The 16,037-nt window shown below is 38.8% G+C and overlaps 1 protein-coding gene across 2 annotated transcripts in view; it reads left to right on the top strand.

Annotated features, from left to right (window-relative positions):
* Positions 1 to 765: 765 nt before the first annotated feature.
* Positions 766 to 16,037, top strand: part of BACH1 (BTB domain and CNC homolog 1) — a 39,335-nt gene continuing 24,063 nt past the window's right edge. The window contains exons 1-2 of one of the 2 annotated variants that reach the window (XM_069074844.1): positions 768 to 1,009; positions 12,057 to 12,356. In XM_069074844.1, the coding sequence (XP_068930945.1) occupies positions 12,120 to 12,356 (237 nt within the window). In that variant the 5' untranslated portion in view covers positions 768 to 1,009; positions 12,057 to 12,119. Of the gene's footprint in view, positions 1,010 to 12,056; positions 12,357 to 16,037 lie in introns of both variants that reach the window. The other variant, XM_069074845.1, reaches the window with a different exon arrangement.

Here is a 16,037-nt window from a genome sequence, read left to right as displayed (position 1 = left end):
TCATCGCATCCTGATTCCATTGTTAAATACCTTTATCAGTTTTACTTTCCCCAATGCATTTTTTTTTGCTGTTTTTTTTTTTTTGGAGGGCAATTGGGGTTAAGTGACTTGCCCAAGATCACACGGCTAGTTTTTGTGTTGTGTCTGAAGCAGGATTTGAACTCAGGTCCTCCTGACCCCAGGGCCGGTGTAATGCATTTTAAAGTAGCAAATGGGGAGGTTTCAAAGATGGTCTTTTCCTATTTTCTCTTCCTTGGAAATAATAGTTGTTACTCCTCCACTAGAGTCACACATTTAAATCACATGTTGGCAACTACATATAGCTTCCTTATTCAAACCAGCCAGGAAGGAAACAGGTTCTAAATCATTCAATTAGTGCCTTTTGCAAGACCTCGAAGTTTCAAATGTTGGGCTTAAATTTTTAAGCCTATAAATCCATGAGCTATTGATTGCTTTGTCCAACAACTTGGGCTCCTTTTTCCACTTTAAGCAAGTGATATAATAGGATGAGTTCGAGTCAGTAGAGTTTGTCATTCCTTCTCTTCTTTCTCTTGTTGTGGCGTAAAATAACGTGTTCGTGTTTCATTTCTTAATTTATGCAACTATTCGCCACACCTCGAGCTCACGTAAGTACCACAAAAGAGAAAAGGGATATGTCTCGGTTGCACCCGCAGCGGAAGAGACCAGCGGAGGACAGACAGCCCGGTTTTCCAGGGGCCGGGACTGACGTGTTCCAACAGGCCTCGGGGGCCAATCATTAGCGTGAACGAAAAGGGGCGGGACCACGAGCCTAGCAGAGGAGGTGAGAGGCGGGGTTGGGAAGAAGAGAGAAAGAACCGAGAGACAAATAGTCACCTGATTGCTTTCCTGCTGGGGCACGGTCACTTGCTTGCGTCCGGCGCTCTAGAGGTTCTGACATTGTCAGCAAACACCGTCTCCCGAATATCCTCGGCCCTGTTGGTCTGCGGGAAGTGACGCCCCCCGACCCTGGGCCGTGTAGCCGTCGGGGGTGAGTAGAGCGGAGTCGTAGGCGGGCGGGAGCCTGCGGGGTCTGCGCCCCTGGGGGAGGGGCGGGCACAGGTTGGGGTGCTGGGGGCGGGGAGGAGTGGGTGGTGGGGCGGCGGGGTCACGGGGGTGGTGCTGCCCGGGCCGGGGCGTCCTTTGGTCCTTGGCCTCCCGCTGGGCTCTCTTAACCCGGTCTTTTGGGTGGGTGCCCTCGTCCCCCAGCCGTTGGCGGGCTGCAGCTCATTACACCTCAGCAAGGCTTTCCCCCCCTGTGTAAATACAGCTTAGTATTTGTTTTATATTCCCGCTAATCCCCCTTGGATTTCTAGCCCTTTACGCCTCCGAAGCCCTCACCGCCCACCCCTCAAAAAAAAGCCCGCCCCTCGGCTTTCATTTGGGTGTGAGAAATGTTCCTGGTTACAATGTAAACATGTTGCTTTCAGTTTATTTGAAGATCCTCTTTTTCCGGGAATCGAAAACTCGGATGCATCAGAACTTACTCATAGGTCATAGAAAAAAATCACTACCCAAACTCTATGTTAAATATTAATATTTAGGAAATAATTTAAGGCAGGCAGCATTATAAAATAATGAATGTTACAGGTCTAATTGTTTTATTCTCAAAAAAAAATTAAGTTCAGACAGAACCCAGGGAATGAAATAGTAACTGTGGAAGCTGTGAAAAGTGTCACCGGAAACGCCAGTGCCTAAAAAGAAAATGTGTCAGCACTTGTATTCTTTTTGCAGCGTTAATGCCAGTATTAGAACTGTTTGCCATTATGGATTTATTTGTCTTAGCATGTGATTATGCAATTTTAATATAACACTCCTAAATCATAAAGGCTCATTAGTTTTGAATAACTAAAAGCTACAAACTGCAAATGTAGGAACATATCAGTGGCAAAATATTTCGTCTTTTCAGACTGATGACAAATGTTTTGACTGACCGATATAGAAAAACAGGAGTAGGATTTTCCCAGGTCAGTAAGGTGCCGCTTGTTAAGGAGCAATCTAGAGAACTGTTTAAAAAAGAAGCTTGATTGGAGTGAGGAAAGCATTATGAGCAAATCATCTTTCAGCCTGGTGCAGTAGGAAGTGTGCTGACTTTGGAGAAAGAGGAATTAAGTTTAAAAAATGGCTCTGCCACTTCCTCTCTTTGTGACCTTGGACAAAACATTAACTCTTTGGGGACCTCATTTTCTTTTCCAACTCTATTATCCAGTAAAGTTACTTTAAAAAAAAGTGTTTAATTGTCAATATTGGTTAACCAATAGATTGTGTTAGAAAATAGTTTGGCTCCTTTAAAGTCAGGTTGCTGAGTCATTCACCCAGGAAGAGCCTGAGAGGTAATTAGAAACAGCTGGGGCTTACCAGGCTCCACTATAAAAGGCAAACCAGAGCTGGAGAAGAGGCGAGTGGTTGTAGTGCCCCTGAATTTGGCCAATTAAAACTTTGTGTTTCCTAGTAAGTAAGGAAGCCTCAGTGTGGTATTTAAATACTGGTGCTCTGTTCCTAGGGTTACTTAACTGACAAACTGAAAGAGTGCCCAACCTGTAGAAATGACTGAAGAAATTTGTAGAGTAATATTTTTGACCAAATGGTTTGAGCCTGAGCTTTTTCTCTCTGGGCAACACTCTGGAATTGCTCTTCCAGGTCACAGCTCTTCATCCTGAAGTTTTACTCCAGCCCTGGAATGCACACACATTGCAAATGCCATATTTCATTACTCTCCAGGCTACTATCCTGAACTGTCTACATTCTCATTCATTCTCTGTCTCAGTCTCTCCTCTTCTTTCCCTCTCCTCCCCTTTAGCTTCTTTTTATTTGTTATCTCCCCCTATTAAAGTGTAAGCTCGTTCAGAACAAGAGAGTGTCTTTTCTACTTGTATTTATATTGCCAGCACTTAACTTGACTGACTTACTATTAACAGCCAGGAAAAAACACTGTCCTGCCTTTTTTTTTTTTTTAACATCAGAAGGGTTGGGTTGTTTTTGTGTTTTTTTTTTTTAAGTTATTTTGTGTTTTAAATAAAGATATTAGTCTCTTTATGATGATAGTGAGATGTGATGTCTCTGGTTTTCTCATTGCTTTTTCCCCCACCTCCCTCTCCCAAGACTTTTCATGAATAAATTGTGCTGTGCCTACCACACTGCCCCAGACTTACCTGGGAGCAGAATTATAACTACCAAGTACCATTAACTAGCTTCCTTAGGAAATTGCTTCTTTTTTTCCTCCTATCTTGGTGAACAGTTTTAGTGATACTGTTGCTAATAGCTTTAAACATGAATATCACCAACCCAATATTGCTTTAAATGGTGAAAAAAAATCATTCTGCTTTTGGATCTCGTTTAGGTGATTTTACACCTTTCAACTGCATGCCATCATCTGGACAATAGAAAACCTTCATCTGTTTTCTTCCTTCTTCCTCCTGTCCTCCCTTCCTCTTTTCCTTTCTTCCTTACTTCCTCCCATCCCCCTTCTCTTTTTTTCTTTCTTTTCCTATGTGGATGTTTACAATCAGCTATTTTGAGTGATTAGAGATCTTAGGAGACTGTGTAGTATTTTAGGGCTTAATTTAATCACAATGGCATATATAAATAGTACTTGGAAAGAGGAAAATTCATCTTCTATTTTGTTTCTTTTACATCATTTATGATGGTGGCAAATACCTTAGATGGTAATAATAGATCAGATGGAATTATCCATCTTGCGTCTTTCAAGGAATTTTGTATGATGTTAGTGTTTGCATTTGACAGGGCAGGCAGTTTTTAAGGCTGTATCTTGTCAGATTGTAAAGATCCCACTTAAAGTACAGTGGGATCTTGCATTCTCTTTAACCTGAATGCTCTGGAATGTGCAGTCATGTTTATGAGTATATTGTATAGAGTTTCAGGTGATAACTTTTGGACTGTGTAATTTTTCATTTTGTTCTTTGGTTCTCAGGCAGTTTTCTTTAATGATTTTTAAAAAATGTAGTGACCCTGTCTTTTGTTTTATCATGGTTTTTAAGAAACCCAATGATTCTTCAGTCTTTTCCTTATTCTTTTTTCCAGGTCAGTTGTCAGCTACCTCATATATTCAGAGGCAAATAGGTGGTGCCTCTGAATACTTGAGTTAGAGTGGAGCCAGGAAAGACCTGAAACCAAACTAGCCTCAGACATTTACTAACTTTGTGAATGAACTGGGCAAGTCACTTAGGATTTAGTTTCATCAACTGTAAAATAGAACCTACCTCCCAGGGTTGTAGTAAGGATTGAATGAGAATAATATTTGTAAAATGCTTTGCATGGTATGTCTGGCACATAGTAGGTACTTAATAAATGCTTGTTTCCTTTCTTCTGGTTTTTAGTCTTTTGATTTTGTTCTAATATTCCTTATCGTGACCTTGAATTTTTTTTTTAGCTCTGCTCCATTATATCTTTCAGGATATTTACTAGTTAGGCAAGATTTTCCACCTTTTGTTTGCTTTTTCTAATTTTGTATAAGAGCTCTAATTTGATTCTTTATCTCTCTAGCTCTTCCTTCACTTTTTCGTTCCACCCTTAGATCTTTGTGAGCAATCCATCATTTTTTTTCTTTCTGGGTTCTACTTGGAATTACTGCAAAATTACTTCTGAAATTTATCTTGGGTTTCATAGTATGTCGTCATTGTATTGGAAGTTTTCTCCTATTTGCTTATATCTTTGTTAATCTTTCCATGAAAGTCTCCGTATTGTTTCTTTTGAACTTCTTTTAGCTGTAGAGTTATTCTGGTTCTACACTGGAGGACTGTTAACAACCACTTTGTGTTCTTTCATTCCTTGACCTGATATACTGAGATGAAGTTCATTGGTCCTGGATGGAGTAGTTGAGATGGGATCACAGCGTTCACTGAAATCTGCCCCCTCTGCTTCACTCTTCGATTGGGATGCTGAACTGAACTTTACTCCCCTCTAGGGGCCTAGTCCTATATGAGAGTGTTGAGTTAAGAATCTCTCTTTATAGGCTCATAGGATAGTAATTTTAGAGGATTTTACAATCATTCCCTCACCCTCCTACAATTGTACTACCTTCTTTTTTTTGTTTGTTTTTTGGAGGGGGGAAGGTAGGGCAATTGGGGTTAAGGGACTTGCCCACAGTCACAACCTAGTGTTTGTGTCTGAGGCCAGATTTGAACTCAGGTCCTCCTGACTCCAGGGCCAGTACTCTATTCACTGTACCATCTAGCGCCCCTGTACTATCTTCTGTTGTAGTTCACTGCATCCTCTGTAGTCTTGAATGTGTTGGAGAAGATGAGGATCTAGGGCTAATATAATCAGTTACTTCCTTTCCAGGAAGATAGGAATACTGTATGTGCTCTGTGCTTTTCCTTAGCTATTTCCTCCTAGTTCTGGATGGGACTGCAGAGGTGGAGCATTATGTGGCTGATTTAATTTTTATTGTTTTCCAGAATAGTTGCTCAAAGCTACAGTTCTACCTCAGGATATTAGTGTTTCTGTATTACCATAGCATAGGGCAGCCAGGTGGTGAAGTGGATAGAGTACCAAACCTGGAGTCAGGAAGACTCATCTTCCTGAGTTCAAATCTGGTCTCAGACACTTACTGGCTGTGTGACCCTGGGCAAATAACAACCCTGTTTGCCTCAGTTTATTCATCTGCAGAATGAACTGGAGAAGGAAATGACAAACCACTCAAGTATCTTTGACAAGAAAACCTCAAATGGGATCACAAAGAGTCAAATGTGACTGAAAAAAATAGCTGAAATCTTCCAGAGATCATAGATACTGTTACAGTACCTTTAGGAATTAAAATGTTGAGATAAAAAAGTTTTGTTCTTGCAGTTTAAAAGTCACTTGAGAAATAGCTTGGTGTGAAATGCTTCTTATAAAATCAGGGAGTATATGTTTTATTTGTGACCTATGAGAATTCATGAAAAGGTGGCTTAATATGGAAAATTTATCCCAATGGAGTTGTGTTAGAGAAGGTGTGTGTTGTTTTTTTAATCTGTGATAAATGAAAATTTACTTGGTTGTGGAGAGAGACTGTTAAGATAGTGTGAAAATATTTCCTGCTGGGGAGGAGCTAACTTCAAAGAAAGGAAAAGAAAAGGTCTTTTTTTTTTTTTTTCAAGAAAATTTAATGGCTAGGTAGAAATAGGACTTTCTCGGGGCTCCCGCTTCCACTTCCTCCAATACATGTAAAAAATGACTCTAAACAAACTTTAGAGCTACAGAACCCACAAAGTGACAGAGAGAAACTAACTTCCTGCTGAAGATAGCCAGGCGGGCTGGCAGGAAGGGTGCAGAACAGTCCGGGAGTGCAGTCTGGCCTTTGCCACCTGGAGGGAGAAGTGGCTGAGGTACTGCAGCTGTGTGTCTACCACCACATGGCTGTTCAGAGTTCCTGGCCTGCAGATTGTAGGGCGACCAAGTGACCAGTCTGAGGGGTAATCTCTCTTGCTTTAACCTGCTTGGATCTGGATTGCTGTCCAGGGTAGATAGAGGTCCTGGAGTGTGTGACCAGGTGCCTGAGTGTGTGGAGGCTTCAGAGAGGGCACCCAGCTAATAGCTCCAGCAGCTGAGAAAACCCCAGAGATTGGGACAAAGCTCCCCTCCCTGGAAGCAGAGTTCTACTGTGGCAAAAAGCTCTAAAGTCAAGTAATTGAGTGGCAACATGAGCAAGCAAAGCAAGCAGAGCAATCCAACATTAGACTCCCATTTTGGGGACAAAAAAAGGATCAAAGTATGGAACAGGAGGAAGACAATGAAATCAGAACTCCTGCACCAAAAGCTTCCAAGAAAAATATGAACTGGTTACAGGCTATAGAGGAGCTTAAGAAGGATTTTGAAAACCAAATAAGAGAAGTGGAAGAAATATTGGCAAGAGAAATGAGAATGATGCAAGAAAATCAGGAAAAGAGAGTCAATAATCTGACTGAAGAAAATACCTTAAAAAATAGACTAACTCACTAATTCAAATGGCAAAAGAGGCTCAAAAAGGCAATGAGGAGAGAATGCCTTAAAAAGCCAAATTTGCCAGATGGAAAAAGAATCTTAAAAGTTCACTGAAGAGAATAACTCCTTCAGAATTAGATTGGAGCAAATGGAAGCTAGTGACTTTATGAGAAATCAAAATACTATTAAACAGATCTAAAAGAATGAAAAAATAGAAGGCAATGTGAAATATCTCATTGGAAAAACCACTGATCTGGAAAATAGATCCAGGAGAGACAATTTAAAAATTATTGGACTACCTGAAAGCCATGATCAAAAAAAGAACCTAGAAACCATCCTTCAAGAAATTCTAATGTTTTAGAACCAGAGGATAAAATAGAGGTTGAAAGAATCTACCCATCACCTCTTGAGAAAGATCCCCAAAAGAAAACTCCTAGGAATATTATAGCTAGGTTCCAGAATTCCCAGATCAAGGAGAAAATATTACAAGCAGCCAAGAAGAAACAATTTTAATATTGTGGAAACAAAATCAGGATAACATAGGATCTGGCAGCTTCTACACTGAGGGATCTATGGGCTTGGAATATGATATTCCAGAGGTCAAAGGAGCTGGGATTAAAACTAAGAATCACCTACCCAGCAAAATTGAGTATCATGTTTCAGGGGAAAATATGGTTATTCAGTGGAATAGAGGACTTTTAAGCATTCTTGCTGAAAAAAACAGAGCTGAATAGAAATTTTGGCATTCAGATACAAGAAGCAAGAGAAGCATGAGAAGGTAAACAGGGAAAAGAAATCATGAGGAACTTATCAAGGTTGAACTATTTACATCCCACATGTAAAAGTGATAATTGTAACTTATGAAACTTTTCTCAGTATGAGAATTGTTGAAGGGAATAGAAATGTGTGTGTGTGTGTGTGTATGGGCATATGAATACATATGTGACTGTGTGTATATATGTGTACAGGTATACATAGAAGGCACAGGACCAGTTGAATAGGAAGGGATGATAATTAAAAGGTGTAATTGAGAGGTGAGAGGAATATAATTGAGAGGAGATGGGATGAGACAGAATGGGGTAAATTTATCTCATAGAAGAGGCAAAGGAAAACTGTTTCAATGGAGGGGAAGAACAGGAAGGCAAAAGGAAATGGGTCAACCTTACTCTCATTCAATTTGGCTTAGGGAGGGAATGACATACACACTAAATTGGGTATCTCACCCTACAGCAGAGTAGGGGGAAAAGGGATGAGAGGGGGGATGATGGAGGGGAGGGCAGGTTGGGGAGGAGAGAAGTTGGAAGCACACACTTTTGAAAAGGGACAGGGTCAAAGTAGAGAATAGAACAAGTGTGGGGAGGGATAGGATGGGGGGAAATATAGTCAGTCTTTCACAATATATCCACTATGGAAATGTTTTTGTAGGTACATGTGTACAACCTATATTGAATTGCTTATCTTCCTAGTAAGGGTGGGTGAAGAGGGAGGAAGGGAAAGAATCCGGAATTCAGAGTTTCAAAATCAAATGTTCAAAATATATATAATTTTTTTTTTACCTGCAACTGGGAAATAAGATATATAGGCACTGGGGCATAAAGATCCATCTTGCCCTACGAGAAAGTCAGAGGGAGTATGGGGGAGGATATTTGTAACTCAAAATATTGTGGAAACGAATGATGTAAACTAAAAAGAAACAATTTAATTTAAAAAAATTTAATGGCTGAAGACTGAGTTTTTGCAAGTAAAGAAAAATCAACTGGCAGTGTAGTCAGGATTTTTATGGTGATTCAGGTTGTGACATTGATCATAGCCAAAATATTAAATGCTCTTGTTATAAATTTCACTAGTTAATAATTTGTAATTTTAACATTTCTTTAAATATACTCCCCTCCCCAAATCAAGTCAAAAGCCCCATATAAAAATATTCTTAGTAGAAACTAGAAACAAATACATGCCCATCCTCTGAACTATGGTTGAACAAGTTTTAATCCATGAATGTAACTGAAGTATTGGGAATGGGTGTTTCTCTAGTTCATTAAATATTATTTATCACCAATATTAACCACTGTCTAATGAACTGGAGTGCCTGATGAGGAAGTATATTAATGAGAAGTAAGTTATCATAGCATACTCTTAGATTACTGTATAGCTAGGGAGCATAAAGATAATTTATAGAGAATAAGTCGGGTGACAGGCAGAAATTGGGTGAGTTACAACTGATCAGACCCCAGACCAGTAATACCTTGTTGCATGTAGGGCTATGCTTTTCACAACCTGCTTCATTTGGGGCTTGATATCTCTAGCCTGCTTTTTGATTTGCTTCCATGTTTTTAATCATTATCCAGAGTTCTAGATTAGTTCAAAGGTAAGCTTGGATCTTATTAACAAGATTAATGTTTCTTTCTCATTAATCTGCTTGATCTTCCATTTTGGATAAATTTCCCTTCCCAATAGTAATTTCTGATATCTCTATTTATCAAATCCCTTTGTCTCCTGTGATTAAATTACCATATCAAAGTTAATAAATATATGTTGTAGTAACAGTGAAATCAATGTTTTAGCTATGAGATAGCATGACTAGAGTAAACTATTTTTTTTTCTGGAGATATTTCTTCTGGAAATAGAATTCTGCCATTCAGCTCATTCAAGATACTGATTCAGGTCTCTCAAGTATCCCCTGTGCATTTGTCTTCAGGAAAAGAGTTAAGTTCAGTTTTTCAGAAAATGTTATTTTAGTCTTATTTTCTTTCTCCTCCTCTGCCATCATGGGTACCATTCTTTCAAAAATTCCACGACTTCACAGGATTTTCTTTATAATATTTCTTCATAAAATAGCAATTAAGACAGTTATGTCAAGAAAGAAGTAATTCTTCAACTTTGTCTACGTTCGCCAAATATTTATCATTTATCCTTATAGATGAAAATTACTTCCCACTATCCCCACATTGCATGATTTCTTTATGGAGAAGCCCTTCATATCAACATAATTACAACTGTAGTTCCAAACTTTTTTCTTTAACATTTTTTTGTGAGGTAACTCAATACATTAGGTGCTACATATCAGATGAAGAAAGTGGGGCTTGACTTATGAGTGACAGTGTTCAGTTGCTTGTCATGTCTAACACTTTGTGACCCTGTTTGCGGTTTTCTTGGCAAAGATACTGGTTTGCCATCTCCTTCTCCAGTTCATTTTACAGATGAGGAAACTGAGGCAAACAGGGTTCACTGACTTTCCCAGAGTTACACAGCTAGTGAGGCTGGATTTTATCTCAGATCTTGACCCCAGGCCTGGCGCTCTATTATGCCACCTAGCTGCCCTGAGTGACGATGTTAGAAACTCTTTACTCAAGGTTTCTCCTGGAACACTGAGAGGAATTAGCAGATCCAGTCTTCTTGTTTCAATGGGGATCACACACACAAATGGCCTGACTTGTAAAGGAACATGTGAGAAAATATACTGTATAATTTCAGCCTAAACCAAAATGAGGGGGAAAAATGCTAATTTTTCTGTGGTGGATCCTTAAAATAAGGTATCCAGTAAAGAAAGTCATAAGGAGAAAATCTTTCCAGCAGGGAGTTGCAAATTTGAAGCCCCTCAAAATTATCCCAGACAAAACCCCTACGTGTGTAGCAACCACTTTCCCAATTCCTATTGAAACTAGAAGACTATCAGAAATGAAAAGGGTGAATTTACCACCAGTGAAGAGGAAATTAAAAGAATTGTTTGGAGCTGTTTTGCTCAATTATACGCCAACAAATCTGACAATCTTAAGTGAAATGGATGAAAATGTACAAAAACACAAGTTACCCAGATTAGCAGAAGATGAAAATAGAATACTTAACCCCATCTTGGAAAAAGAAATTGGACAAGCCATCAGTGAAGTCCCTGAGAAAATATCTCCTGGACCAGATGGATTCACAAGTGAAGTCTACCAAATATTTAAAGAACAGTTGGGGCAGCTAGGTGGAGAAGTGAATAGAGCACCAGGAGTCAGGAGGACCTGAATTCAAATCCAGCCTCAGACACTTAACACTTACTAGCCATGTGACCTTGGGCAAGTCACTTAACCCCAATTGTCCCGCGGGGCCCCCCCCCCCAAAAAAAGGCAAAAAAAGAAAAATAATAAAGAACAGCTAATTCCAATTCTATATAAACTCTTTGGGAAAATGGGAGACAAAGGAGTCATATCAAATACCTTTTACAATACAAATATGACACTGATATTTAAACCAGGAAGAGTCAGAATAGAAAGAAACAAACTATAGACCAATTTTCTTAGTGAATATTGATGCAAAAATTTTAAATAAAATCCAAGCAAGGTGATTACAGTAATATATCACAAAGATCATACACGATGGCCAAGGTAGGGTTTATACCATGAATATAGGGATGGTTCAATATTAGGAAAACTATCAGCATAATTGACAACATCAATATCAAAACCAACAGAAATCACATGATTCTCAGTAGATGCAGAAAAACAATGACGCATTCATTACCATCAAAAATACTAGGAAGTATAGGAATAAATGGAGCTTTCCTTAAAAATATAAGTAGTATCTGTCTCAGTCTAATAACAAGTATTATCTGTAATGGGAGTAAGATAGAAGCTTTCCCAGTAAGATCAGAGATGAAGCAAGGATTCCATTATCACTATTATTCAGTATTGTACTACAAATGCTAGCTATAGCAATAAAAGTAGAAAAAGAAGTCGAAGGAATTAGAATTGTTAGTGAAGAAACAAAATATCATTTTTTTCAGATATACTTAGAAAATCCTGAGAATTGACAAAAAACCTAGTTGAAATAATTATCAACTTTAGCAAAGTTGCAGGATATAAAATAAGCCCATTAAATCATCAGCATTTCTATTTATTACCAGCAAAGTCCAGCAGCAAGAGATAGAGAATTTCTATTTAACATATGTAGACAGTATAAACTACTTGGGAATGTGCCTGCCAAGAAAAACCCAGTGATTCTATGAACGCAATTACAAAACACTTTTCACACAAATAAAGTCAGATTTAAACAGTTGAATGTTGAAAGCTTTGGTCTTTAAATCTTTACAGTCACTCTGGATTTAATAGTTTATGTAATCTCGCACATTTCTTTCATAGGTTTGATGAAGACCAGAGAAATATGCTTTCCATTGAACTTCATACCATCATTTGCCATAGAGAATGTCTCTGACGGAGAATAGAATGGGTTTTGCATATGAATCTTCAGTACACAGTACCAATATTCTTTTGAGCCTCAATGATCAAAGGAAAAGAGATCTTCTTTGTGATGTCACTGTCCTAGTGGAAGATCAGCAATTTCGTGCTCACCGTTGTGTGCTGGCAGCATGCAGCAGTTACTTTCTTTCAAGAATTGTTGGCCAATCAGATACGGATCTTATCATTACTCTCCCAGAAGAGGTAGGAGATCCATGTTTCTGTAACATGTAACAGTAAACTTATTTTTAGTCCTTTATTGACCTAAGCCAGAACTTGTAAAGATATGTAAAATAAAGATTGACGTCAGCCAGCCATGTGAAAAGCATTCCTAAATGTAATCGGTTTTTTAGATTGTATTCAGAATCATGAATTATTTTATATTAAAAATCACAGTGCTCATGGGCTTGGAGCTAGAAGGGATCTCAGGTCGTCTTGGCTAACTCTCCTCAGTTTACAAATGAAAAAAATTATGATCCAGAGATATGAAATAACTCGTCCAATTTCATGTTGCTAAGAAGTGGCAAAACTGAGTTTCAAAACCACTTATATCACATCTCCTTTCTATAATATCACACTGTTTCTAATAAAAGGATTTTACATTTTCAAGTAGGAAAATGACTCCTAAATTAATTTTTAAAGATATATTATTCACCTCCTAAAACCTTTCCAAAATGACTAAAAATAATCAAACCAGTATCTGTGAATGTAGAGGATATTAAGAAGTTGAAGAGGGAAGTTTATAGGCATTCATGATGTTTAAAGAATGCCCATCCCAGTGGAGGAACTTACTTGGGTATGGCTCATAAAAGTAGCTGTTTCTCTGGATAAACTCATTGTATCTCCAGCATTGACTAGCACATTGTTTTGCACATCGGGGTTACAGTGTGATTTCATTGGTATAAGGAGTTCCCATTTAAGAATACTCCTTATGTAGTTCAGTATCTTTTCTGCAACTTGTAGTTTCAGAATTGCCTAGAACAGTGTTGTCAAACTTGAATAGAAATGGGGGCCTCTAGACTTACTTTTAAAATAGAACATTATTTATGTTTTATTGTATTTTTATTTATTTTCTTAAATATTTCCCTATCCCATTTTAATTTAGTTTGGGTGGAACTTGAGAGTGTTGACGTCCCATTCAGCCTAGACCCTGCTGACTTAGAGCACCAAGTAGTTAAGTGACTTGTTTAGGGTCATACAGCTTATCAATGTTTCAGAGATAGAGCTTGAACCCAGGTCTCCCTGACTTAGAGGCAATGCACTTTATCTAGTATGCCTTCCTACTTCTCATCTTGCAGAAGTAAGCACTTAAAAGTAGCTCACAGGCCACATCCTCAAGGAGATGAAGAATATCACAAAACATGATTTGTCCAAAGCCTCATTCCTACCATTTGAGTTAACTTTTTTATGGTAAGGTACTTTTGCCAAAAGTTCATTGTTAACATACATATGTTAGGTATGTTAAAAACATAAGTAGGTGTAGCACTGTGTTAAAAAAAAAATAGCTCCTTTTAAGCCAACTCTGGTATTCTGTCATCTTCAGCTTTAGTGAGTTCATTTTAGACAAAAAGTTATTGATTCAGTGACACCCCTACCTAGGCCTCTCTGCTTATCTTCATATCTATTTTTAGTTAATGCTTGGCCTCTTTGTTGTCATGGCAGAAATCAGTTTGGGTTAAGAAACATTCAGGTTAATGAGAGAACAAATTATATTATATAGGGTCTTTGGATAGACTCGTACTGGGAAGGGAAGTTAGGGCAAGAGCCAGCCTTTTCCAACCATTGTCTAGATCTTTTGAGATGCCTATGCTAGTGATCCTCTTTGATATCTCTCTTCTCTGCCACAGGTCAGTCCTATTATGATTGCTCTAACCTCTTAATAAATATTTTCTCATTTTGATAATTCATGGATGACCCCTGGGGTACAGCCAAGTTTCTTTAGCAGGTCTGAACAGCTCTGCCTTGTGTTGAGTCTAAGGCCTATGTTTGAGCTTGCTTTGGCATCTTAACACTTTTTTTTTCTTTTTGGAGGGCAAATGGGTTTAAAGTGACTTGCCCAAAATCACATGGCTAGTAATTGTGTCACGTGTCTGAAGGCAAATTTGAACTCAGGTCCTCCTGACTCCAGGGCCAGAGCTCTTATTCATTGCGCCACCTAGCTGCCCCATCTTAACACTTTTTTTTTTCATATAAAGCAATTGGGGTTAAGTAACTTGCCCAAGGTTACATGGCCAGTTTTTTTTGTGTGAGTTTTTAGTGTCTGAGGCCAGAACTGATCCTGGGTCCTCCCGACTCCAGGCCCTCCCGACTCTGGGCCTGTGCTCTAGTCACTGTGCCACCTAGCCACCCTTCCCATCTTAACACTTTAAATGACAAGGGTTTGAATAGATCAGTCACCTCACCTTTACATTCTCCCCCAAGTTTTGATGCTTACTGTCCCCTAATCTGCTGGAGTGTAGTTGGCAAAGTCCATTGTCCCAAATCCTGGGTAACTTCTTAGTGGCTTGAGTAGGTTCTGCATTATCTGTTTTGAATGCCTTTCTCATTTTTTTTAATACTAAAAAGTCTTTGGAAAAGCCTGTATGGCACAGTGTGTAAGTTATTCTGGTAATTGATATTCATACCTCTCCAAAAGATTTAAACTCCTGCTGTAGCAGAGGGGAAGAAAATCGCTGCCCTCCAGTTGTGATTCAGAAATAACTTCTACTTTTTCCATGCTGGAAAGAAATATAACTTCCAGGGTCTTTGGTGACTCTTCACCTCCTAATAAGTCAGCTAATCTAAACCTTGCTATAATTTAGGCCTTCACATGATACCATTTATAAGCTAGGGAAAATAGATTAATTTGCTAACAACAAATTAAGCATATTAATTTTTTTTTCTTTTTGGAGGGGAGAGGGCAGGGCAATTGGGGTTAAATGATTTGCCCAATGTCACAGGGCTAGTAAGTTTTAAGTGTCTGAGGCTGGATTTGAACTCAGGTCCTCCTGACTCCAGGGTTGGTGCTTTATTCACTGCACCACCTAGCCGCCCCCCTAAAGCAGTTCATTTTTTTCATATTAACAGATATATTCATCATGCTAACATAAAGCTAATAAAGGTACAGGAGAGAAAAAATAAAATAGGAGTATGCAGCAGTTTTTAAAATGTGCATACTGAACACATGCTATTACATTCAAGGCTTTATTTGGTTTCATGTATAACTGATTCCCCAGTTTTGTCTGAGACAGTAAGTCTGATGACTGGTTGGATAACCCTTTACTTTTCTGTGACCTGTTAACCATGTCTTCCCCTACACCAGTCAATGCTAGTTTTAAAGGATCATAATCTTCACTTCAGGGGAGGAGAACAAGTATTTGTTAAGTACTAAATATATACCTAATATATGCCAGGCCTTGTGCTAAGCACTTTACAGATAATCTCTTATTTTATTCTCACAACAACCTTGGGAAGTAGATGTTACTAATCTCTGTTTTACAGTTGAGGAAACCAAAGTAGACAAAGGTTAAGTGACTTGCCCAGGGCCACAGCACTAGAAATATTTGACACTGGGTTTAAACTCAGATTTTCCTGATTCCAGGCTCAGCACTCTGTCCACTGTGCCATTTAGCTGACCTGCCTTTCTACACCTGAGCTTTTGAGGGCCCTTGCTGCCTAGAAGTGTTTTTGTTCTCCAGGCAGAGCATACACAGTTTTCTTCATTTGAAATGTCTGTTTCTGAGCCACTGTCACCGTCTTGGACAGGAAGGCCTTGTATGACTTGTAGGTGGTCTCTGGCTTAGAGTCCTCTGAGAAGAATGGTCATCAGTATCAAATTTTTTCATCAACGCATCTAAGTAACATTTGTTAGCATACATACAGTTATGAAATTAACTGGATAATTGG

The sequence above is a fragment of the Petaurus breviceps genome, unplaced genomic scaffold, assembly GCF_028583685.1.
Source record: "Petaurus breviceps papuanus isolate PSGF00001 unplaced genomic scaffold, PetGlider_PUasm1.0 90897, whole genome shotgun sequence".
Taxonomy (NCBI): domain Eukaryota; kingdom Metazoa; phylum Chordata; class Mammalia; order Diprotodontia; family Petauridae; genus Petaurus; species Petaurus breviceps.
This window is presented reverse-complemented; position numbering and strand designations above follow the sequence as displayed.